This window comes from Pseudopipra pipra, chromosome 7 (assembly GCF_036250125.1).
Source record: "Pseudopipra pipra isolate bDixPip1 chromosome 7, bDixPip1.hap1, whole genome shotgun sequence".
In the NCBI taxonomy this organism is placed as follows: Eukaryota; Metazoa; Chordata; class Aves; order Passeriformes; family Pipridae; genus Pseudopipra; species Pseudopipra pipra.
In genome coordinates, this window is record NC_087555.1 from 617,406 (window position 1) to 643,820 (window position 26,415).

A 26,415-nucleotide genomic window follows, 5' to 3' on the forward strand; every position below is an offset into this window, starting at 1 on the left:
GAAGTCCTAAACCTTTGCTAAACACCCCAGGCATATTCCACATTTACCCATTTGTAGTACTCTTTCATAGAATGGTAGTTAGGCTATTCCAAGGAAGATAAGTTAGAAAATTAGAGGGATTTGAGGAAAGAGTGATCTGGATGATCATGTGAAGAATTAAAAAATTGGTGTTACTTATTTTTGGGAAGAAGTGGAAGAGATGGAACAAAATAATGAGCAAGACAAAGAAGGCAGTTTCTGCTGTCTTTCTGTCTGGTAAAACATGATGTTTCCCGTGCTAGTAATGTTTATCATTCCATTGATTATTCGCCGTATTTTATTTGAATTTCTGCCAGTTATTTGTAATTCCACTTCTGTCAAGACACTGAGACCTGAATGAAGAGTTTATGGCAGAGCATGAGAATATAATATATCTCCAGATACTTTATCTGTGTAATGAGACAGTACAAGAAATATCACATACCAGTACTTTTAGTTTTGCTTTCCACGGTGGATTTCACAAAACTATTAATTGGAACCAAAAAGCAAGAAATAAAAGTTAAGACTTCCCTTGCCAGACACACTGTGTGTTAGTTTGGATGTGTGCTCTGTAGGAAGAGTTTGGAGCACTAGTTGTGAATTCTGAAGTAATCACTCTCAAAGGAAATGTCAGTTCTGATCCACTATCTGAGGCACCAGAGCACCAAACTTAAAATGAAGGTATGTTACAGACTTTATGCTGCCAAAGAAGAGTTGTGTGTGGAGATATGCTTATTATCAGACACCTTCTGTGTCAAGATTCAGTTACCTCCCCACGTGTCACAATCCAAGTTGACAGAAGGACCTCACAACCTTTCATTTGGGAAAACTTAGTCAGGAAAGCACCTGCTCTTCCAAGGAAGGATGATGCAGGTTCTGTCCCACAGAAACCCTGGGTTCTCTGGCCAGAAAGCTCAGCACTGGGTTGCATATGTGTAAAGATGTTTATAGTGTCAAATTTTACTAATTGAAAATGTGCCTGAGGCATCTCAGGGGAAGCAGGAATTTTAGATTGCTCTAAAAATCACTTACAGCTGTTGGGAATTCAAGAAATAAAGTTATTATGCAGAGATTTGAACAAGAAGGAACAGATGGCTTAAAAAAAAAGGAGTGAGGGGGCCATTCCTTGGTGACTTTTTCCAGCTGTCGAGTCTAAAATCAGGAGTAAGAAAAAGTGGAGCAAGGCAATCAGAGAGGACGTGAAGCAGAGAGAATGCCTCATACGTGGTTCTAATCTCTTACCCCTGTTCCTGAAAAAGGTGACTTGTTTATATCTGAATTGTTCCCTGTGCGTGAGGGTGACTGGCCCTGAAGTTTTGCGTTTTTTTTAGTGGCTGACTTTGCTGCTGTTATGATCTGGTTATTAAAGCTACTAGAAATGCCTCTACCCGAATTCAGGTACAAACGAGACCAGATGCCAAAGTCAATAGTATGAGGTTTATTTAATGGTAAATGTGAGACAGAGAAAGAGAGAGAGAAAGAAACAAGAAGGGGGGGGGAGAAGAAATAAATAGAGTGAGAGATTAAAACAGAAGTATCTCCACTCCATGTAACCTGCTGGCGTCCCGCCGGTCTGGTTCTTCTGGTCTTCTTGGTGGCGAGGGTTTCCCACAAAACACAGAGTCCAGTGGATAAATATACATTCAGGAGATGCCTGGCACGTCCCCTGTGAGTGGGGGGAAGCTTTGCAGTCTCTTGTGACAGGCTCTGGGTTTGTTTCCTTGCATGGGTCACGAGCAGTCCTCTGGTGGTGGGAGCCCTCAGGAATGAGTTGGGGGGGGCTCTTTGGGGGTCCTTGGTGGTCATAACCCCTGCTCAGCTGCCTCTCATGCGAATGTCCTGTGTGCACGTGGCCTTCCAAGAGCGGGGGGGGGGTGTGGGTGTTTATTCCTTCAGTTTAGTGTGGAGAGACACACCCAAAACACTTCTCCACCACCACCCCCTGAGCCCAGTTAGGGCTGCTTCTTAACACAGATACATTGTCTTTCCCTGAACCTTGTTTACTTCTGCTCAGGCTTCAGCTGATTAGACAACAGTCTTATCTCAAGTCCCCTGGCGCAGTCCAAGTTCCGGTCAGGTTTCAGTGGTGGCAGAGAGGCAGTTGCTTCCTTGTAGTTTGACAAAAAGTCTTTCTATGGTTTTGACAATGTTTAAGACATTACCAATATTTCAGTCCATCACAGCTGCCATTTTGCATTGTCTTTACTCTACTGTGCCTCTGTTGCCTTTTTGTTTTGAACCTTAGGGTCCACCGGGTGAGCCTGGTCCACCCGGCCCTCCAGGACCACCAGGCCACCTCACTGCTGCCATTGGTGACATTATGGGACACTATGATGATGCGATGGCAGATCCTCTACCAGAGTTTACCGAGGATGAAGCAGCCCCAGATGACCATAACAAAACAGACCCAGGAGTCCATGCCACACTGAAGTCACTGAGCAGCCAGATTGAGACCATGCGCAGCCCGGATGGCTCAAAGAAACACCCAGCACGGACTTGTGATGACCTGAAGCTGTGCCACCCCTCCAAGAGGAGTGGTGAGTATAAACACACAGCCTTGTGTGGGCTGTATGATGTTGTCTTGCTTCCAGTATACACTTGGGCACTGGAAAAAACATGTTTAATACAGATTTTGATGGCCTAAGTTGACATTCACAATAGGAGCTTGAAAACATCTCTCGAAAAATTATTTCCTCTTGCCGGTGAAGTATATGTTCTGATGTACCCCATATTTAGTTGTTCAGTATTTAGTCAGATGTATTTTAAAATAAGTGCAGTAGCAGTCATATGATGACAGAGATAAGTTGGGATGCCAGTTGGGAATATTTACTTAGTTGCTATTAGCTCAAAGTGCTACCTGTGGGCTGATGGCCTGTAAGTGCATTCCATCCAGAATTCTCTGCCTTTATTTCATATTGGCACTTCATAGATGGTAAAGCACTAACATACTATTTAGGGCTTTCCCTAATTTACATGGATTATCAGTGGATAAATCAGAACAGACTGGAAGGTAGAGATAATTTGTGGTAGGCCTTACCATTTTTTGCCCTGTTTCCTGAAGCTTTGCTTCCAATATCAAAATTTAGGAGGGGCTGACATCAGTTTCTCATATGTGGAGAAAAATGTCTTCTGGCCACTGTGTGTTCTTTATACACCTGGAGGGTTCAGAAGCTTTGCAATGAATTTAAAAAACCTTAACCATAAACAGCTTTCAAGTGTGAATTCTCCAGTTTTAAATGTTAGAAATACTGATCAACTTGTATCTTGGAGCAACATTATAGTGTATATCTGAAGCACACATCAAAACACAGTTTGGATTGATTCATGAAACATATGCCTCTTTTGCACTGTTGCAACATACTTTTGCCTATGTCTTCCCAGTTATTTAAAGAATCCTTATAATATAATAGAGGCACATTTTATGTTCTTTGTAGGTGAATATTGGATTGATCCTAACCAAGGATGTGTTGAAGATGCCATAAAAGTGTACTGCAACATGGAAACTGGAGAGACCTGTATTTCAGCAAACCCATCTACTGTGCCCCGCAAAATGTGGTGGGCCAGCAGGTCATCTGAATTAAAGCCTGTTTGGTATGGCCTTGATATGAACAGGGGATCACAGGTAAATAAATGTAGTTAATGTTGGGAGTTGGCTTCTGTGAAACTTATTTTCTTCTGGTTTAGAACTTCATCTGCCACTCTGAGTGGATTCTGTTACAGTGAGCACATTATAAGTATTGACTGACTGACTTATATTCAATTGGTTGTTATTACCATACAGTAAAGATAGGCAACAGCTGGGAACAGCAATTGCAAGTGCATCTGAGGCAGGATTGCCTGTAAGTGGACCACTGCTCTAATAGATTTATTTCTCTTGATCTCAAAGCCATCAGCTTCTCTAGCAACCTATTTTACTAAATCACTATCTTGTCCTTAAAAAGAAGTGTACTTTTACCCTAATATGTGATCCAGATCTCTGCTGTTTTGAGTTCTGCTCTTCCTTTCAGAAAACTCTTTACTGCTAAAAATAACAAAACTTACTTCACAGATTTGTTTTCAAAGAAAGTATGATTGTTATATGTGCCAGGTTGATCCATGCTGAATGCATCAATCTGTAGGCAGAAAAAACTCCGCTCACCTTTCTGTTGGGTTTTTCCCTCTGTGGTAACTTCTGAAATTAGGCTTAATGATCCTGACAAATAACAGAAGTTTATCCTATGCAAAGGATATAATTAATTAACCAGCTTTTGCCATTTTTTCCCTACTTTATCAAAAACACTGAGAATATCTTCAACTGTTATTTCATAGGGAGTTTTTATCTTTAAGCATTTGGTGTGTAAAAGAAAAATGCTGCTATTGACTGGATTACTGACAACAGTTCAGAACTCCAACAGTTAAGAAAGATATGATATTGAGAACAGATGTGATATTGATTGCTTTTTTGAGATGCTTTCACTTATTATCAAATTCAGGAGATCTTGCCATGACCCAAGATATCACAGTTGATGTTTAGCTGCCTACAGAGCTACACAGAGGGGTTTTGTAGGTCAGATGCTCTTTGGTGGAATAAATGATCTTGAGGAATACTTACTATAAAAAAATTTTCATTTTTTTGATGTACTGTCAGATTTGGTAACAAATAATATAAGCTGTGTAAAAGTCATATGCACTCCTTATGGATTCTAAATAATAAATGTGTCCAAGATTGCTCAATAGAGACCATATTTTATAGATTATGACAGTGTCGATCAGTAAGAGTTTCTCTTTTCTTCTCTGGTTTCACTGAAATGTATAAACTTTCAGTCATTCTTGGCTGTTTTTTTATATGTTGCAATGACTCATAACATGAATAAAATGAAATGTGCACAGATAGGGAAAAAAATCTCAAGAATTTTAGAATTTTTGTTATTGATAGAAAAATTGCTTGTTTTTGTAGAAACAATGGCACTTTGTAAAACATTTGTCAAACTTCTCTGAGGATTGATTAGTTGATAAAACCATATGCAGATGTATAGTTATTTTTATGTAGTCAAACTTGGGCTGTTTGTGATGCTTCTAAATGCAAAACAGGTTGCTAAAGTTGCAATGTAACAGGTACTCTGTAAAAGGGTTTTCTGTGCTTGACATTTCTTATATGCTTCAAGGCTACTTTAATGCACTCTTTCATAGGGAAGAATCCCTTTCAGAAACAAGGCAGAATTCATTCCAAAACTTGGCATTTCTGTGGAGGCCCAACTGCCTTTGGGTTATTCAATTGCTGAGCTTTACAGTCAAAATTCTTCAAAATTATCCATGTTACAGAATGCCTGCATTTTTTTGTCCTCACCTGGCAGCAAATTACAAAAGAAATCATTCTCAGATTTTATGTAATAGGGCTCCTGCTAGTTATGTCTGAAAAGGGGTACGATAATGACAGATATTAGAAAATTCATGAGCTCTTTATGAATTTTAATGTAATGTAAGTCGACCTATTTCTTCATCTTCACAGTTTGTGTATGGGGATACAGCTGTCACTCAAATGACATTCCTGCGCCTCCTATCAAAGGAAGCTTCCCAGAATATCACCTACCTGTGTAAAAACAGTGTAGGGTACATGGACGACCAGATGAAGAACCTGAAAAGAGCTGTGATTCTGAAAGGGGCCAATGACCTGGAGATCAAAGCAGAGGGAAACAGCCGATTCAGATACACTGTTCTGCATGACAGCTGCTCTGTAAGTTTGGGGGGTTTGCCATTTGCTGGGGAGAAATAGCACTTCTGTGCCTTTTCAGTTCTTTCTTGAATTAGAAAAAAATCCATAGAAGGAAGTAATTAAAATGCTGCCGAATTGTATCAGAAATTGCAGAAGTAACCGATCAAATAGTCATTTTACTACAATTCTAGCTTTATGTAGTAGAAGTCTGCATTTATTTAGAGAATATTTACAAATTACTACTTCTTAATGAGTGTGCTGAGATACGTAATCCTGCCATTTTGCATTTCCCAGTATTTGTTTACCTCTGTGTGGAATCACACAGATTGGTGAGATAACCACAAATATTTTGTCTGCCAGTTGGGTATGATTACTGCAGCAGTGCGGTGGAGGAACCTCCAGTGAGTTGGAATACTCATTGGACTACACAGTACTCATTCAGTACTCCAATGAGTTAAAAAGGAAATGTTCCCCCCCAAAAATTCTTAGTGGGAATAGAAACCAGCAACAGTAGTAGATTTTTTCATGTTCAGTAGCAGCCTCAGCCAAGTACAAGACACTGGCAAATATTTCTGAGTTTAGTTTTGCACCTGAAATGAATTAAGGGCTCTCTGTCCTTTGAAGTAGTGATGTGTGCAGGTGCATATTAACACACAGAGGAGACTTTCACAGCATAAAGAAAAACCAGTGCTGTTGTCTCAGCCTGACAGGTCTGTTCATTACTGTAACAGCAAGAGAGCAAGATCTCTACCTTTCAAAATAACCAAGGTGCAGTGCAGGTGGTGTTGCTCAGAGTGTGTCACTCAGCAAACTTACATTGAGATCCTTCTGAGCAATCAGACAACTGACTCGCCACTGGAATTTGGACTGGTTTTGACATGACCTAACGCCTAATTTTTTCCTTTTTTTTTTTTTTCCCCCTTCTAGAAACGTAATGGGAACGTGGGCAAGACTGTTTTTGAGTACAGGACGCAGAACGTGGCGCGCTTACCTATCATAGATATTGCACCAGTGGACATTGGCAGCACCGACCAGGAATTTGGAGTTGAAGTTGGGCCAGTTTGCTTCGTGTAAGAGGAGGGGGGGAAATTACCACACTACCCAACCAACAGCAGCAACTAAACACGTGAACTTAGACTGATTGAAGTTAATCCTGAGACTCTTGAAGTAATGGCTGATGTTGGATCAGCACTGTATATACAGCTCTTTCGAAATGCCCAGCCTCCTTTTGAATATTTATTTTACTTGCAAATGTTCTAAGTGATTAGAACCAACTTTTTAGTATAACAGTACAATTTTAAGAGGATCAATGACCACCTTTTAAAAGTAGTATGAATCCTTATGAATCTTTTTCCTTGGTTTCATTTCAAGTCATTTTGAAATTTACAGGTATTCAAAATAGTTAGTTTTAATGTGGGACTATGTAAAGCTCTAAGGATTATTTCTTTTGCTTTGATATGTACTGAATAACAGAAAAGTAGAGCACTTCTGTGAACCCTTGGCTGTATTTCAGTCATACCTACTCCTTCTATCCCAGTTTGTCTTCCTGTGGTTGCTGGTACAACAGACATTCACAGAAATCTGTGTCTTTTGTAGAAGAAAACCTTCAGGCAAGATCATCTTAGTTTGGTATTGTTTTTCCTGCACTTTCCTATGTAAGTCTGCTCAGAAGAGAGATCCACAGCCATGATTAATTTATGAAGTAAAAACACTACTGGGGTAAATGTGAGTTTTCAGTAGGGGTGTCCCACATATAAAATTTTAAGGCCAGACTTCACTTCTCACAATGTATCGGTATAATTCCATTAAATAATTCTTAATCTTTAAAATATGTCTTAAACCAAATACTTGTTGATTTTCCAATACTTGCCCATCTAAGAAGCCATTACATATCAAATTATAGAGATGTCTTATATATGGTGCCAGTTTCTGTACACTGCAAACCATTCACATGTATACCAGACCAATTGCTAATAAAGGAAGTTTAGAAATTCATTGGTTTTAGCTGACATTCAGACATGCATCACCAGTAATTTGACTTTCTGGCCTTGAGTTGTCAAGGCAGGACAGTTCCATCATTTCTTAGCATGAGCTACCTCATCTCTGGAAGTTGGGATGCAATTAATATTCCTGTTTTTATTTTAGATGTTAAAAGGTGCTATGCTTCTGTTGTTATTTCAAGAAAGGAGATAGGCAGGGCAAAAAAAAAAAAAGAAAAAACCCAACAAAAAAGTGATGGTGCTAAATGACTATAGAAGGCTGATGAAATTAAGATGCCTACTGTCAATGTCATTTTCAGAGCTTAGCTGTTAGGCTTATGGTGTTTGAGAGAACAATGTTACAGTGCATTTATTTGTTGGTCATTCAGTATATAGAATGTTTTGTACCTCTGTCATGCTTTATTTTGTAAAGTATGTGGGTACAAACTTACTTAGGTTTTTTTGTTCCTTTATTGCATCTGTGCTCTCCACTTTTTTTTTTTTTGTTTGTTCTTTTAAAAAAAATAAACAGCTGGGGCTATCCCTAAAGAAAGTCATGCACACAGCTTTATTCATGTATCTTTGCAAAGCATTTAATTAAATACATGCTTCTTGCTATGTAAGTGGTTTCCTTTCTCCAGTGTGTCCCATATCAGTTCATTTCCAGGAAATTAAAAATAGAAGTATTTAATCTTTGTTTGGTTGCTCTTTGCATATCTCATTTGCAACGTACTCTCCTGAAATATTTCAAACCCCGGAATATAGGGATATTTTGAGTCATGTCTTCTGTGCCACTTTTTGCAGATAGATGCCAGTTTGTACAAAGTCATCACAGCAAGCCTATTAAAGCTGCCTAATTAGGATTGTTTGAGACTCCAGAGAAAGAGTTTTTGTTCAAGATGGAATGAAATGTAACCTGGCCAATTCCCAATGTCCGTGTAAGTTATCACTTATAGAGAACAGTTTCTGGACAAGCTGTAACGTTGCATTTGTGGCAAAGCAGGCAAGAATTTACCTTCCTTTCCCACTTCTGAAAGGGCAGGAGCTTGGCAGTTTTCCAGGTTGTCCATGTGCATGTCCTACAGGAGAGATACAGAGGCTGGGAAGAGGGAAGCTGACAGGTTCACGCTGATGTTACCTGTTGGCTTTTATTACCCAGGCAGGAACTCTACCATTTCTTTTTTACTAGCATGAAATGATTTCTGTGAGAATGTGACTCAGGAGTTAACTTATTGGATCCTTGAGAACTTTTAGATAATGTAAATTCCACAGAATTATCTGAAATGTAATGGCTTGATTCAGTGTGTTCAAGCACAGCACAGTGGCTGTGATCCATACTTCTACAGCACATTTATCCAGATGCACAAAATAAATAATATTTGGAGTATAGGTTCATGTTAGAAAGTTATTTTTAACCTCTAATTTTCATGAAGAGAGTATTATAATCCATGATTAATACAAATGTTTTGTGAGGTTGTTGAAGAAGAAGAGTATTTTGTTATGGAAGATACTTTTTGTTTTGAAGTTTTTCCATCTCTAACTGCATATGAAGTGTGCAGTGTTTCCTCAGCCAGCTGCCTTGAGCACTGAAAAAGACCTTTAACTAGAGAGCTAACTAAGGTAATATTCTGTAAAAACTATGGCTGGAGAATCACTAAAGCAAGGCCTCTTGTCTCTCAGGTAGTTAAAACAAACAAACAAAGAAACAAACAAACAAAAAACCAAAAAAAACCCAAACCAAGCAAGTTCACATTTCACAAAACATCACAGAACTGCTTTTTGGCCTTAGTCAACTGAGTGAAAAAGTCTGATACAACTAACTGTAACAAAAGAACATTATTACAATTCTAGAAACTTTAGTGAAATATTTTTGCATGTTTAGTAGGGTACAATCTTCCCTGCCACAAAGAAATACTACCATGACAGAAGATTGTGACAACTGTAGGAGCCATCATTGTGATTCAGGAGCCTCCGCCCTCTAAAGAACAAGCTGTGTGCTTCCACACAAAAATCAGAGCAAGTCCAAAGCATTTCCTGCTGCCACATTGGTGTGGTTTAACCCAGCAAGCAGCTAAACAGCACTAAACTGCTTGTCCACTCCTCCCCTCAGTGGGGGAGGGAAGAGAGCTGGAGGGGAAAAATGTAAAATTCATGTGTTGACAGAAAAGAAAGGGAAAATAATAATAATAATAAAAGAATTCAAATGTACAAAATAATGATGTACAATGCAACTGCTCACCACCCAGTGACCTATACTCAGCCAATTCCCGAGCAGTGGTTCCTGGCCAGCTTTCACTGCAGCTTTATATGTTGAGGATGACACCATATGGTTTGGAATGTCCCTGGGATCCATTGACATCAGCTGTCCTGGCTGTGTCACCTCCCAGCTCCTTGTGCACCCCCAGCCTCCTTGCTGGCAGGGCAGCATGAGAAGCTGGAAAGGCCTTGACTTAATGTAAGCACTGCTCAGCAACAGCATCAGTCTGTTATCAGCAGGATTTTCATCCCCAATGCAAATCCAAAACACAGCACTGTACCAGCTACTAGGAAGAAAATTAACTCTGTCCCAGCTGACACATCAAATCTGTGATTTCCTACTAGGAATTTTATTCTCTGCTTTGTAGATGCTCCCAGAGTGAGAGGAGGAGGTAGCAGGCTTTTTCAGGTACCTTGGAGCTGTTATAACAAATATAGAGAAGCTGAAATGTGAGTTATGATGGGAACATTCACAAAAATCCCATGGAAACTCCAACCTCTCCAGTGCCTCCAAAAGTGATCTTTAGTGACTGCCTTCTCAGGGGGCACAGATTCAGCAACAAAACTTGTGACCTTTAATCCAAAGTTATTTATGGCTAAGGGTATACTGAAAGAAGAGAAGGGTTGGATAAGCTTAATTTTGCCAGGTACAACCTCAGGAAGCAGAATTGGCTGCTGTGATGGGAAAGCAGCAGTGTGGGTTACAGTCAGTGCTTTCAGAAGACACTCTAGGCCGAACCCTGGAGTCTATTTTTGCAGGATGAAAAGCAGGTGGGAAGACAAGAACACTGGGATTTTGTTCTGGATCTTCATTCATCCTGGAACAGCAATCCCTCAGTGTAGTGCGAGCTACTTCTCGCCTCCTCCCAGTAAACAGGTAGGTAGAAACACAGAAAACATCTCTTCATCTCCCAAGTCCTAAAACCTCCTGCAAAATATCTTTCTCTTCTGGAACTTTATGTCTAAGTTTATATAGATTTTTCTTTAAGAGCATAGCAAAATATAATCAAGGACATCTGGTTACAAGCACATGTTGAATTAAAATGCTAGATCATGATAAAAAAATTCATACATTGCTGTAGCTCAAGATTTTTGTGACATTGTGTGTCTCATTACTCACATTTCCCTAAAGAGGCACTTAGTTTAAAAATTGAAGTCTGCCAGACCCAATTTCTTTCCTGGTGTAAGGAAATGGATAAGATTTTTCATTGAACCCTCAGGGTTTCAATCTTGTTTGAAATGGATGTGTTACCAGTAATAAGAAACATATTCTAATTAAATGACTATAATAATGTGGTCTTATTGTCATAAATGATGAGTCCTCCAAAATAACACCTTTTCCAGCCTATATAAATAACATGCACCTGACAAGGAACACTAGACATTAGATTTTCCTAGGAAAGCTCTCAGGACAGCCTTAGCACGGCAAAGCATGGGTTGGAAAGAAATTTCTCCTTTATGAATATTGTGTGGACAACTTCTTTCCTTGTTTTTTTGTGCCTCTCATTCAACTTCAAGACTCTCTTTCAGCTACATGGACAACAATATTTTTTTCTTTTCTCCAAGATAGTTTTAAATTTATATGACAAAGGAATATGCACCTGAATATGTGTCTAAAATCAACTTCTCTTAGAGCTTGAAAAAAGGTGTTAGTGTTTTCATCCAGAGCATTTCTGGATGCTTAAAATGTAAGGAAGGCAAACAGGGAATTGATTTAAGTCCTCTCTGTCAAGAGCCTTTTTTCAAACCACAGTTTTGGATATATGCTCCTTAGTTTTAGACTAGCTACAAAGAAGAGTTTACATTTTTACATTTTTCTACCTCTATTAAGGCAAGTAAAGAGTCTAAAAACAGGTTAAGAGCAGAAAAAAACCATTATTTTTATTTACTACTGTAGGATGCGGGCCCTAGGGTTTTTTCTCCCCTGTAGCTGCCTGAGATTGAGCAAAGACAGGTAAATACTCTCTTAATCTATGGGTATTTTAATTATTTTTTTCAAGAAACCAAGGCTATATGGAAGATTTATTAATCAATGGGCAGTTGGTCTCACTGAGGGAGGATCCTAGAGGGACAGAAAGTAAAAAAATTGCAAGAGGAAAAGCAAAACTTAATGGAAATGTAGAAATAGTAAAGAAAGAAAAAAAGATTTCCTGCAAGTGTGCAAATACTGCATGGAAAACAGGGTAAAAATGATAGCATTAGACAATGATGGTATTATTGTTTTAAAAATCATGACAAAATGTAAAACTAAACCAGCAGGTCAAAAGCTGAACTCGAAATGCTGAAAAAATTGGGGACCCATAGACCCAGTTGGCCAACCTGTGTGCTTATGCTAGAAAAAACACAACATTTTGATTTTTGGATTATTGTTTCCCTTTAGATCCCTTGCTGTGAGTTTAAAGCTTTTGTTTTGTCGTGATTTCAAGCCCATTCTGAGGAGTTCAGAATATCCACAAAGGAGCCTGCTCGAGCAGAATTGCTCTGTGGGTACCAGGGAGTTCAGTCGATTTCTTAAAATTTAGGCTGGATTTATCCTGTTCTACCTGCTGTCCTGCTATTCAGAAATTTAGCTCATGTTAAAATCAGAGGCAATGCTTGTTAATGCATCAAATAAAGATCGTGAGAAACCTGAAGAATGTGATGAATTGCAGCTGAGAACCACCTGTGTTAACCCCTGCCCTGCCTGCCCCCAGGAGAGCATTTGTGGTCCAAAATGGAAAACCAGGTACAAGGGACTATCTTTCTTGTGAAGTTGTTGCTCATTCCTGTGAGGTGATTATTGGACAATATATTTAGGAACAAGAGAAGAAATTTGCTTTTTCCACAAGCCAAAGAAGAGGAGTGAGTAACTAAGTGTGTTTATAATTCGTTGATAATTAGGGTCTAATTAGACAGCAAACTTTTCCTGTTAGAGGAAAATTTGCTGGATTTCTGTCAAATTTTGGAGTGTTTTAAACATCATTTCCATAAAGAATGTAGAAAGGAGATGAACTAATCCACTTGCCAACCAGTCCACCTTCACCAGCTTGGTCTCCTGCAAAAGAGCTGCACCTTTAGGTGACAGCCTGTGAGTAATTGGAAAGGTGAAGTTTCAATGCAGTATTAAAAACTGAATTAGTGATGTCTTGAGCTCTTGGTATGAGCCAGGCAAACCTTTGAGGCAGGGTTTAGTTTGTTTACGTGTTTGTCTGGGGTTTGTTTGGGTTTATTTTTTTTTTTGGCTGGGGCTGGGTGTTGTTTGTTTCGATTTTGGTTTTGTGGCTTTTGTTATTGTTGCTTTTTTTTGTCTTGTTTTCTCCAAAGAGAAATGTGGTAATATAAAAGTACAGACATACGAGGGTCATGGTAGCTTAATGGGTGACCCTCTGAAAAAAAAAATCACAACGTTTTTGGATCAAGTAAATTATTTTATGTTGGTCTTGGTTATTTCTTTGTGTTTTCTACAAATGTTCCAGTAATCACCTTTCATTAGAAGAAATTATTAACGAAAGACTTGACAACTATGAGTGCTTTAGCAAATAGCCCCCAAAACTGCAGTTTTAAGGTTGAGTAATTGTTCCCAGCCATCCACCCAGCCCCAATAGCAACAGGGATAACAAAAGCTACTTTTTTTTCTGCTGTGGGGATTAAGAACAGGTGTTTCCAATGCATTTTTCCAGCAGCCAACATTTTTACCAGCTGCTTTCATAAAACTTCAGTCAGCTAATTCAATGTAATTTGTGTCAGATTAATAGTATTACATACATGCAATAATATTACACACATGTAATTCTCATCTTCCATAAACAGTATTCAATTTTCACCATCAAATGAGGAGGTTTCCTGAAAGAGCCAATATTTTTTATGAGTTGTTGGCACTATTCTTTTATGTTGCATTAAGTGTAGTTGTGCCTGTGTTGATGCTGCATTCGTGCTGTGAGGGTCTCCCCAGACCCTCACTATTTTTGTTCTGTGTGCCACGTCCAAATTCTGCAATGCCAAGGCAGGGCAGTATCTTGGCTTAACCCCAAATACGGTGAGATTTCTTAAAAACCGGCATTTTTCTGCTCATTTTTTTCTGTTTGGTCCAAGTAGAATGTATTCTCAGAGGATGCATAGTCTATAATTGTCAACAAGAACTTTTAAGAACTTGATAATTTTTTTTTTAAATCCTTAATTTTTGTTTGACCTTGTTTTTAGAGGGTCCTTAATGATCCTGGGCTGTGGAGCAATGCATGGTTGTGCTAATGATGTGGGGGCAGGCTCTGCACCTTCCTCCATGGGAAAGACTGAGTAGCATCTATCAGCATCTACCTCTGGGAGAGGTTTCCTGGCCTGGGTTCCTTTGTGTGGCTTGTTTCCTTCTTGTGGCCTCAAGCTCAGACCCTGCCAAACTACTGTAGTAATTGCTTCTCCTTAAATTTTTGCTGAGATCTGGGGATCACTTGGTTGTGCAGTTCTAGTGGACATAAAAAATATCAAGATGTTTAAACTGTCAGCTCTGGCAAACTGCTGGTGCCTCTGGCCTGCCCTTAAACCATTTATTTATGTAGCCCACGACAGCCTATTTATTTAGACTGAGGAGGGTTTTTTGGGGAGGGAAGGCTATATTTTCTCCAAACTGGAGAAAATATAATTGCCTTGGTGCATGGGCTCTGTTTTGGATCTTGCTGCAAAGAGCTGCATCTGTGTGGATAGAGGAGCTCACCAGGCTTGCAAAAAGGAGCCACTGGACAGAGAGGAGTAGGAAAAGTAAGAAAGAAAAGTTCCTAGTAGTGTGCCATAAACTGCATCCCTTAGGATTACCAGGGTTTCCTTCAAACGAATTATCTTTGAAAAAATCACCTGAAGTGGTACCAGAGTTGTGTCCTGCCTTGTTAATTTGCTTGAACAAAGAGATATAAATAGTAAACTTAAAAAAAAAAAAAAGATAGTCAGTTTTATGAAACAACAAGGAGTTTTATTAAGATATTTTATTATGTGTCTCTGTAAGGAATAGACCAACAACCATATAAAAGCTTACAAAGATGGTTAACCTTCAACACTATAAATGTGTTAACGTGACAGAAGAAATTCACAATTTTGCATCTTTATTGACTTTTACAGAGTGAAGGGAGAAAGTTCTCAACTATGACATGCCAATGGCTATCTTTGACAGGAGACATTTACAATTCTTTAAATCCTTTACATTTTTGGGTTTTTAAGCAAGTCAATAACCCTGACTTGCAGAGTTAGGAGTGAAAAATACATTAGCACCATCATATTAGTCTTTTACACTTCCCTAATTTTAGTGGTCTTGACCAGCAATGACAGGAAAGTAGAGAAGCACCTTTGACAACAGAATACAATCCAACAATAAAATTATGGTGACTACTGACATTAAGGTATTAAACTCTTAAAGTATACTGTACTTTTCACAGCTAATCAGTACAGAAATAGATGTTTTTGTACCAAATGATTCTATGGAATTGACACTGGGTCCAATGTGTTTTGACTGATTTGATTGATTTTTGGTTTGACTCAGACACATCCCAGTTTCTGTCCATGTTGAGGTAGTTGAAACAGGGAGGTCTTCCTAGCTTTATGGACTGCATCTTGGAAAGAAGGGTAAACTTTGGTACTGGGAGCAATCAGTGCTTTTTAAATTGGCTAACATTCAACTAATAGAACACAGTGTTGTTTTATTAAGTGTTGAAGTTGTATTATAGCACCACGGAGACATGTTTTGAAGATGGAATTTGGTAAAAAAAAAATAGAGCAAAAAGCATTTTTACTGTATTTTGTGTAATAGCAAAAAAAAAAAAACAACCCTTGATATCAAATTGATTTTTCCCCCAGAAATTTTGTTAATAAATAACTGGGATACAGATGGTCACCTGTACTAGCTGACAAGGCTTAAACAAAGGAGCATGGTTGGAGTGTGAATCCGTTTGCTGGGGTTTCAGAAAGAGCAGAATCTTGGATTTATAAGAAGCAGACTGGGCCAACGTCCACACCAAATTCCTGATCAGGACCACCGATATCTATGGGTGCAATATCAACCACGGGCAACCTCATTGGCTTGCGTGTCCTGTATTCAAAGACTGTTTTACCCCATTCACCAGTGTGTTTCTGTGAAGTTAAAAAGAAGAGGGAAAAAAAAATGTTAGAGAAATGAGTGTTGGGGCAATGTGAAAATCATCCCACGGTTTATCAGATTTCATGTTCTCTATTTCCATACTAACGTGTCCCTTTCAACCCCGTGAAAACTGGTTGCAGTCTCTGTGGCAGTGAACATATGGACAAGGCATTCTTCATTTCTGGACTGTTTGTGTGAGGGCTTGTGGCTCAAAAGGGTTGGAATCCTGATGGACAGTAAAGTGCTCTGGAGCAGTTCTAGCATCCTGACTTTGGACTGAAATGTGCTCTGCTGTGCTGAGAGATGGTACAAATGGCTACTCTGTAAAAGTGGTTTTGGCCTCTAGAGTGTCAGCAGTGATGAGGTAGCTCTTCATGTTGGTGTTAGAGAAATGACCATGAAGTGGCTGTGAAGTAGATATGTTCACACATCCTTAAATGGCAAATTTAGCATACAGTGTTTGTTGTCCTTTTGGAACCTTAAACACCAGGAGGGAGAAAATGTGGACAGTAATAGTGTTTTGCATTTGTTACTGGAAAGGCTGCAGATGCTGATAGACCAGCATGCTCAGGGGTGTTACTGCTCCTCTCCAGTGCTTTCTGCTGCAGTGAAGAAGGCACAGGGAAGCAATATTGGATCTGCAAAATAACTGCGTTTGCCCCTTCCCATAATCACAGCCCATGGCTTCAAATCAGCTAGCCTTGATTTGTTGGTATGGTTAGTTTTAGAGCTGACATGGGATGGATTAAAACTTGTTGACTGTGACTTCAGTGTGTTGACTCTAAAGCAAGGAGGTACGTGTAAAGCAAATGTTTTAATGGAAGTGCACCTCACTTTCTACACTTGCTATGGGAATGAAACTTCTAGTGTACAGGATCTAAGTTTCCCCTATTAGGGGCAGCTGTGTTCTTTCCTTGCCCAGGCCATGCAAAGCTCTCTCCTTCTTATTTATCTGCCTTATTTATCAAACTACAGCAGTAAATTCCTGTTTACTTACCGTACAGCCATCTTCAAGAACAGCATATGTGAATTTGCTGTTTCCTTCAGCCTTGATCTCGCTTTCCGTAGAGCTCATCAGTTTGAGAGCCTTTTTGACGTTCCCACTGGCTTCATCCATGTAGGCAATGCTGTTCTTGCAGTGGTAGGTGACGTTCTGGGAGGCACGGCTGGAGAGGATGCGGAGGAAGGCCAGCTGAACTTCTGAGACGTCCTCGGGAAGCTCAGGATCCCCATAGCTGAACTGCAGAGTGCCACACATATACAACAGTGTTTAGTCATGTCTAGGGACAGCCTACATCATGATTATTTCACCTATTTATTTTTTAGTAGGCTGTGATGTACAATATGGGCTGTTAACTGTGGTTGTTTCTCACCTGGAAGCCTCCATTCATAGATTCTCCAAACCAAACGTGTTTGTTCCCACTGTTTGCACCAGTCCACCAGTTTTTCCTTGGCACAGTCCCAGGGTTAGCACTGAGGCATGTCTCACCAGTTTCCATATTGCAGTATACTTTAATAGCATCCATCTTGCAGCCCTGGTTTGGATCAATCCAGTATTCCCCTAGAGGTAAAAAACCCCAAAACGTTAAGGAGTTTAATATATTTGGAGAAGAATCTGACTGCACGATGGTAAAGCTTATTTCTATGCCAGATTCCTGAGCTAAATTAGGAACCATATTAATTTTAACCAAAGAGATACCACAGAAAATAAGATGATATAAAAATATACTGGGTTCATGTGAATATTGTAATGGGACTGACATTTGAAATAAATATAGAACTTATACTTGTGATGTTTATTCCCTAAAATTATTTAAACATATGTTCACTTATAAGGACGTAAGGAATAGGCTTGAAATCAGTGCATATACTGTTTAAATGTATAGTTACTTAAAGTTTAAAATTATTTTTATGTTTATCATCTTTATCAGGATATTTGTTCAAAAAAAAAATAAAATTTTTTATAGCAGATCACTGCATTTAAATACTCAGTTTAAAAAACAAAACAAAACAAACAAACCAACACCCAAGACCTGCTACCACTGGTGAAAATAAAATCTAAACGTACCGCTCTTGAGCTCGGGATGGCAGAATTTCAGATCTCTGCAGTTGCGAGCTGGATTCTTCCGTGACCCGTCAGGACTAATGATGTTTTCAATCTGGTTGTTAATTGATTTCATTGTAGATATGATGTCACTCAGATTGATATCATTTTCTTTTGGCTCATCTCGATATTCATACCCGTAGCCCACTGGACCTTTCTCACCAGCACCCAGGCCAACTGCACCACCACAGCACGGACCAGGAGGACCAGAAGGACCAGGAAGACCAGGCTGGCCTGGTGGACCCTAAAAAATATAATGAATGTAGCCCTGAACAGAGATCATAGGTTAAAACTAAAGGTCTGCCCTAATCTTAAAAAAAAGAGAGTTCTCACATAGACATTTTATTTACTCATTCATTAATTAAACAGATGTTTAATGTCTGTTAGAGTTTCCAGGCCTGTGTTTTCCTAAGACTGGAATTTTTCTGCCCTAATTTTGTCAAGCTGTGACTGTTCTTTGGTCTGGGCTGTCAGAAGGAGAAGAAACCCTTTCCACCAAAATCCAGAGAATGGCCACTTCTTGGCTTTAGGAGGTGATTATGAGAGTGACCTTTGCAGCTCTGGCCACTCCAGAGGAGTCTAGAAAATCCGTTTCATAGCTTCCAAGAGACAAAGGGAGTCTGTGCTCCGCAATGGAGATCCTGCTGTACGTGGAAAAGTCAATGATCATCCAAGATTAACACGATGCCCAGTGCACCAGTAGTTACACTAAACTACAAATGAGCTGTATTTTTCTGGATTTAGCATTGATAGCTAGATACCTCCTGCCACAGACTCTGTCCATGAAATACAGAATTTCCAAGGGAGATATTTAAAGAGGAGAGCACCCTACATTTCTTGAATATTCCCTAAATATTTGTCTATGTGAGTGTGCACTGTTTACTTACGGCAGGGCCGCTTTCACCTCTGGTACCACGGGGGCCAGGAGGACCAATTGGACCTGGGTATCCACTTCTACCCTCTTTTCCAGGTGGTCCAGCTGGTCCTGGGGGACCCTAGAACAACGACGAACACAAATAGTATGGTCAAAATAGTTTATGAGAGTTTATGAGGCAATCTCAAATTCAGAAATACTTTGTGAGATATGTCGAACATTTCTGTAAAATTTCTCAGGTGTTTTCTCTTTCTGTTAGGATGGTCAATGAAAAAAAAATAAATATATATATATAAACCAAACAGTCTGATTTTTCCTTGCAGTTAGGCTAGGTAATGAGTTTTTCTTACCTTTGGACCTGAAGGTCCTGGACTTCCCAGTGCACCTTGTGGACCCAGGGGACCCTATGAAAAAAAGAAAAGTCAGTCATGCACGTTCTGCTAATATTTTGCAACTAGCTGGATATACCTTATAACTTATATACCTTAAATAAAGACATCGAAAACATCTTTCAGATTATATGAAACACATCCTTGTAAAAAGACTATGTTGGATATCAGAGAGAATGGTTGACATTCCTTGACCAGAAAAAAACTCAGTTGTTCTCTATAAGAAAACATATTAGTGATGTGTTATCCAAAATGCAAGAAAGCCAATTGACACCAATGAGCTTTGGATGAAATCTTATCTTAATAAGAATACGTAACTATAGGTTCAAAATGCTGCAGTTTTAACCATATTACCAGTGAAATATTGTAAATAATTTGACAAAAACTCATGTTTTCAAATGCATTTAAAATTTGCTCTACATATGCATTACAAAGAATTAAGCAATTTGTTTAATAATTATTGAACATCTTGCACTCATTGTGTAAATGAGAATTTATCAGATTTTTACTCATATTGTAAATTAGAGAATGGATTATATTGTGTTCTTAAATATGTTGGTATTTGTGCCACCTTTCGTAGATGAATTGAGTGAGTTTTGGTTTCTTGATTCTCACTTGTGTCATGAGTGCTATTAATAGTTTTTTGTGTATAAATCCCTCTTTAAATTTTTATCTGTCATAAACATCCAGGGAATGCCTTTCTATTCCTGCCCATCAATTCTTCTAGCTATTAAGAACTGCTCAAATTGGTAATGCATGTTTACAATTCAGTAGTTTACAATTTCATGCCCATTTTGCCCTAATATTACTTCCTATAAAAGATACATGACAGAAGAAAGGTATTTGGATTCTGACTAGCTTTAATTGTCTGCCTAGGATGGATTTCTAATACACATAGATATTTCAACCCATACTTCTACCTTTTCTAATTTAATCAGCAATAGCCTATGTAAATAATTCAAAAAGTGTTTATTGGAAGGGATTATAGTAAACCCAGTTTCAGCTCCCACCAGCTTTCTTCCACTTTTCTGTTAATGCTTCTTTCAGGTTCATTCAGAGAATCTGGACTTTTGAACACATTTGACAGTCAAATTACACAGGTTCTTTATAATTTTTTTCCTTCCTCAGTAAATTAGTTGAGGCTAACAAGGCACCTCAGACCTAAACCACAGAAACTAAGAACAGATGTAGTTCCCAAATCAATACAAAATACTCACAGGAGGACCAGGTAGACCGGGGGAACCAGGAAACCCTCTATGACCCTTTATGCCGGGGCCGCCTCGTTCACCAGCGTCACCTTTATCACCACGAGGACCTTGAGGACCCTGTAAGAGTAGATTTGCAACAAAAGGAAAAAATAAGGAGATAAGAGCAATGCCCAAATAACAGGGAACAGTGAATGGATGATATCACAAATACTTTAAATATAACTTACAGCAGGACCACGAGCACCAGCAGGACCAGTAGAGCCCGGAGGGCCAGGTGGACCCTGTGACATGATAAGAATGAAATGACATGGATCACTTGGGGATGCCTAGACCACCTTTTTATTTCCAGATAAACAGAATACTCAAAGCCAGCAGCTATTTAGAAACAAGAGAAAGCTACACACACACACACACACACACACACTCTATAATCAGCAAGAATCATGACCAGATCCCCTTTTTACCAATGCCAGCCTTACTCAGCTGCTTGTAGGCACTAGAGCCCTTCTTCACTTTGTGAGGTGCTCAGTGCTCAGGCTGTGCTGGTGTCAGCACTTGTGAGAAATAACTTCAAGACTTCCAAAGGTACTCCCTCAGTTTAAATAAATAACATTGCTTGTGCTGCATGGGCACCAGATGGGATGGAAATTAAGACAGGGCCCGGTGGGATGATGTGCTTTTTGGCATCCTATGGAGTACACAAATTTTGAGCTTGATTTCTATAGTTATCAGGAACATAACCTGAGATGTCTTTCCCCTTGATATGGTTATGGAAGAGGTCCTCAATGGCAAGAAACTATGACAGTAAGAAATGTATGACTCTTCAAAACTTCCTCTTTATTACTGCATGAAATGGACTTTGCATAGGAAAGGTACATAAATAAGCAGTAAGCGATTTACTTTGGTCTTACCTGAAATCCTCTTTCACCAGCTTTCCCAGGTGGGCCAGCAGTACCTGCAGGTCCAGGGTGACCAGGGGGTCCTGGAGCGCCAGGAGAGCCACTTTCACCACGGTCACCCTGCAGACAGTAACAGTTGACAGGATAATAAATGTCACGTTTTGCAGAACTCAATATAAACAGTATTTTCAACTGGGCGTAAGAGATTCAAGGAACAAATTAGATAGCAGAGAACTGTGCATATTGCCATGCATCTCATGTGTCATTTATTTGGAAATCTAAGTATACTGATGATTTCTTACTTTGCCTCCTGGGGATCCATCGCGTCCAGGCGAGCCATCGGAGCCAGGGTTACCCTGCAAAAGAGAGGGGTATAGTGTGTTCACAAATTGCATGATGAAAGAGCTTGTTTCCCAGTGAGCTTAAATAATGCTCATCAAAAAAGGAGTTTTCTAGCAGGAAGAGTTTGTAGAGGTGGAGTGGCCCCTAAAAGATCTGTAAGACCTGCATTATTTTGCAGGCATACAAGCAGTGCAAGTCTCTTGTTCAGTTCCAAGTGAGACAGATGATACCCACAGGCAGTGAAGGGGATGCCAGAGAAAGCAGGCTATGCTACCTTACATGAGAGTGTGATGTGCCCAGACCCCTGTGCATCAGGCACTTGAGGAAGGCTTTGTGAACCCTAAAGCTCATATCCTCCCAGAGTCTCCCTTTAGTAACTCACAAGCTAGCAGGAAAAAATCACATCCACTCACATCCCTGCCAGGCTCTCCAGGTAAGCCTCTTTGTCCAATAGGACCTTGGGGACCAGGGGCACCACGTTCTCCTGGGACACCGTTGGTGCCTGGTCTACCATCTTCACCCTGAACAAAAAGGGAAAGGATTTTGTTACAGATAATGTACTTATGAAATACCAGTGTATTATACATCGAATTAATTATGTAGTAATTTTTAAGGAGACCTAATAAAATGATGGGCCAGTGTGGTTTTGGAGATTGTGAATAAACAAGAGAGTATAAAAACTTGGACCACATGATTTCTTTTCATTGCTGGTAGCATTCATGCAATGCCATTGAACTCAAGGAATGTTTTTTGTCAGCTAGGAAATAATAAATGGCTATGTCTTATGTGCCCAAAAACAATAGCCAAAGCCGTTAAAAAGAATAACTGCTCTATTGCTGTATTACTGATAAAATATAAACTAAGCCTCACACCACCTTTTCTGAAGGTGAAAAGTATTCTGAAAGTGAAAGTATTTTTCCATTTGAGTCATAATATTTAAGCAAGAAACATTGACAATGAAGCAAAGATACACAACTTGTATCTATCTCACAACTTGTGAGACTATGACTCAGATCTTGTAGTAAGGAGAGTTTATAGCCTCTTCCCTGACCCTCCTTAAAAGTGTGAAGCATCTTCTATACTTCTAGATAATCTGATATGAGACTTGATAACAGGGATAAAAGACAACCTCACATGCCACATTTGCTGGTTGCCAGACATTCTAAAGCCTGATCTTATGGATGTAAGCACAAATAACTGTAAATTCTGTTGTCTCTGGACTAAAAAGCATTAAACACCCCTCCCCCCCACTGCCCCTGACACATTCATTATTTTTTCTGTCCCTGCAGTGAATGGCTCTCACCTTGGCTCCTGCCATCCCAGGTGGACCGCTTGGGCCACGCAGACCCGGCAAACCCGTGTTACCCCGGCCGCCAACAATGCCTTGAGGACCTGGCTCACCCGGTGCCCCCTGATCGAGGAAAGGTCACATCAATCAATATGAGCGTCTGTAACACTCCGTAGGTGCTCGCTTATTCTTGACAGACATAATCCCAGTCTGTTGGTGTCACAGCCCCTGGCTGAAGGTGTACTTACCCTTTCTCCTCGTGCGCCTGGTGGCCCTTTTTCCCCTGGTGTACCGGGCTCACCTCTGATTCCAGCAGGTCCTGGACCGCCAGGAGAACCGGCACTACCAGGGGGTCCAGGAGGCCCATCCTTGCCCGCAGGCCCTGCATTACCAGGGGGACCTGGGCTACCCTAAAAAGAATTTTAAAAAGAAGAGTGTGAGCTGAGTTATCTGAAACAGCCGCACGCTGGCACTGCTCTTATGAAAGTCAGCCAGACCTGAGCCGTTGCCTGAAGGCAGATTTAGGGTCCAGCCTCTGTGCACCCAAATCTGATCCAGTGCTGTAAGAGAATCCTTTCATGTATCACTCTCAAAGTTGGTGTTTTTTTATCCCTGCTGTCTGGACATACGGTTTGCATAATGTAACACCTGCAGGTTCTGGATGCCCAGTGGCTGTAATGGATCCAACACAGGATACATTTTCCTTACCCAAGGCTCTGCCACAGAAATTGGAAAGAGTAGCAGATCCTTCTGCTTTCTTAAGTCACTGCTGCCAGATACCTTTAACATAGCGTCTTGGACATGTACAGGATGAAATGTCTTTCATTAAAACCTTAGCTGAGCCAATCAATGGAAAGAACTGTGTTGACTTTAATGATACCTTAAATAAAATCCTACTTTTCCTTTTTGTTCAGTAATATTCAAATTTTCATCTGCCTGTAACTATGACAGAAAATTAAAATCTGTTTATCCAAATACAAAAGAATTTTTTTTTCTTTATATCTCAGTTACCATACAACAAGAGTTTGCTTTTAAAATGGTCAAATGCATTTGTGTTCTTTTTATTTTCTTAATTTTTAAAGAATCAAAAATCAGACTAATTTTTACAGTGGGAGTCAAAAGTAGGCACACATTGAACATGGAAGGATATTAAGAAACAGCTTTTCTTCACAGACAGATATTATAGAAAAGTTTGGAATTAATGGATGCATCAGGATGTATTTTTATAATAGGACACTGCAGACTGGTAGATTAAACTTCAGATGAAGCCACACCATAAGAAAGAAACTTTGCCTTAAGAAAGATTTCAGTTAATCCCAAAACAATTAAATCTTATGCCATTTTATTCTACAGGTACCTAGAAAAAAATCTCAGCAATTATCTACGAGATATAGCTTTGAAAGTGAATACCAGTTCAAAATGAGTATTGAGTATTTCTTGCATCATAAAAGAGCAAGAGAGAAGACAGGATGTCTGCCACCAACAGAAATACTCAAGGACCTGATCCAGGAGAAGGACTTCACTGTCTGGCTTTGGAAAAAAAAAAACATGCTAGAAGGTGTATCAAGACAGTAAGTTAAGTGAATGAATTGCTATTCCATATGATAAGGAGAGTAAACTCCTTATGCAGATTTATTTCCCTAAGTCCAAACATCATATTCAGAAAGATTTTGCATAATATATTTTATTATATTAATATATGCATAAATATACTCCCAAAGTAAGAATAAAAGGGGCATAAGACTACTTACATTGCTACCAGGGGGACCAGGTAGACCACGAGCACCAGGGAAACCAGCTGCACCCTGTAAGAGATCAATACTTTTAGTTGTCATTTCCTGAAGACTGGAAAAAGATGAACAAATTGATTTTTATACACCATCTGACTTTGAATTACAGTTAGCTGTTTTGCTTGTAAGTTCCCTGTTTTTACAATTTTGCTGCAAATTTTTTTAATAGTTTTTTTTTTTTGAAGTTGAAGATCACATATGCTCCTCAGAGGTGAATTAAGGGGCTCTGAGAAGCTTGGAAAAGATGACAAGTAAATATAATAACTGTTGAGATAAGCCATTTTAGAGCCTTGGGTCATTGTGCCAAAAGCTATTTTGTCACCTTACTTATATTAAAACCAGTGTAATCCAGACCACTAAACACCTCAACTTTAATTACTCCTTCTAGAACACCTTAATTATTCTTGAACAGCAGATACTAAAGTCATTGAAGGGTTTTTTTTTTCATTTACATCGTATTTGTTGTAATAGACAGAGACATTTAGCAGTGACTAAATCAAGGAGATACTCACAGGGCCTCCAGGAGATCCACGGTCTCCTTTTATTCCTTGGGGACCGGGCGGACCCTACATGGAAGGAAGCAGATAAAGCAAAATGATTTGATAAAGACGGAAATCACAGTGAGTGTCAAGAAGTTTCAGGCAGTTCAGCTGCTTGCACCTGGGGGGGCCTGGCTGCCTCGAGGCTGTGGGAGGGCTGAAGAAACCTCTCTGTTGCAATAAGGGACAGCAAAGACTTACTGGTGCACCGGGGCCGCCCTGTGGACCTGCAGTTCCAGGTGGTCCAGCCTCTCCTCTCAGACCAGGTGGGCCTCTCTCTCCTTTCCCACCAGGTTCCCCATTTTGGCCCTGAAGAAAAATTATATTGCTTCATTACTACTCAAAAAAAAAAAAGCAGATGGTACCACTGCGATGAGAAACCTTATCCAGATACTCTTCTGAAGGGAATTTAAGCATTAAATTAAATGTGAATGCAATTGAACTCTCTTGGTCTGCCAGTATAGAAAGTTAGGGACAAAGTCATGTTGCTCTGCATGTGACTGAGTAGAGAAAGAGTGGTAGATGTACTTACTGGAGCTCCAGGGAAGCCAGCAGGTCCAGGAAGACCTTGTTCTCCTCGCTCACCCTGTAGAAAACAGCATGTCAGCAATGGAAGATGTTAAAAAGATAAGCTTTTCAAGATAACCTACAGGTTAGAGAACACTCCTATTGATGCTGCTGAAGTTTCTTTGTCTTATCAGCCTTTGAAGGAAAAAAAACCCTGTTCCAAAACTACAGTTGCTCCTGAATGCTAAGAACAGGAATTATTTGATAATATGATAATTATCTAGAGCCTGACAGAGTGATCTCAGTTACAACTGTATAAACCCTGAGAACAACCCATGGTGTTTCCCAGATCCAACTGAGATCCCAATGTGCTGTGTTATCAGTATAAAAAAAAATAAATATAAGGGTATTTTTAAAAGTTTACTTAACTGTA

General features: G+C 39.6%; 2 protein-coding genes across 2 annotated transcripts in view; one reads left to right on the forward strand and one right to left on the reverse strand.

Annotated features, from left to right (window-relative positions):
- The window catches only part of COL5A2 (collagen type V alpha 2 chain), a 102,151-nt gene extending 93,839 nt beyond the window's left edge, over window positions 1-8,312 (forward strand). Inside the window, exons 51-54 of the mRNA XM_064660144.1 lie at window positions 2,264-2,555; window positions 3,453-3,640; window positions 5,507-5,731; window positions 6,638-8,312. Of these exons, the coding sequence (XP_064516214.1) occupies window positions 2,264-2,555; window positions 3,453-3,640; window positions 5,507-5,731; window positions 6,638-6,784 (852 nt within the window). The 3' untranslated portion in view covers window positions 6,785-8,312. The remainder of the gene's footprint in view (window positions 1-2,263; window positions 2,556-3,452; window positions 3,641-5,506; window positions 5,732-6,637) is intronic.
- Window positions 8,313-14,862: 6,550 nt separating this feature from the next.
- COL3A1 (collagen type III alpha 1 chain) overlaps window positions 14,863-26,415 on the reverse strand; it is a 50,781-nt gene continuing 39,228 nt past the window's right edge. The window contains exons 35-51 of the mRNA XM_064660145.1: window positions 26,008-26,061; window positions 25,677-25,784; window positions 25,449-25,502; window positions 24,898-24,951; window positions 23,395-23,556; window positions 23,162-23,269; window positions 22,272-22,379; window positions 21,819-21,872; window positions 21,529-21,636; window positions 20,845-20,898; window positions 20,627-20,734; window positions 19,371-19,424; window positions 19,034-19,141; window positions 18,111-18,390; window positions 17,416-17,603; window positions 17,040-17,282; window positions 14,863-16,035 (exon numbers count right to left, since the gene is read on the reverse strand). Coding sequence (XP_064516215.1) covers window positions 15,889-16,035; window positions 17,040-17,282; window positions 17,416-17,603; window positions 18,111-18,390; window positions 19,034-19,141; window positions 19,371-19,424; window positions 20,627-20,734; window positions 20,845-20,898; window positions 21,529-21,636; window positions 21,819-21,872; window positions 22,272-22,379; window positions 23,162-23,269; window positions 23,395-23,556; window positions 24,898-24,951; window positions 25,449-25,502; window positions 25,677-25,784; window positions 26,008-26,061 — 1,992 coding nt within the window. The 3' untranslated portion in view covers window positions 14,863-15,888. The remainder of the gene's footprint in view (window positions 16,036-17,039; window positions 17,283-17,415; window positions 17,604-18,110; window positions 18,391-19,033; window positions 19,142-19,370; window positions 19,425-20,626; window positions 20,735-20,844; window positions 20,899-21,528; window positions 21,637-21,818; window positions 21,873-22,271; window positions 22,380-23,161; window positions 23,270-23,394; window positions 23,557-24,897; window positions 24,952-25,448; window positions 25,503-25,676; window positions 25,785-26,007; window positions 26,062-26,415) is intronic.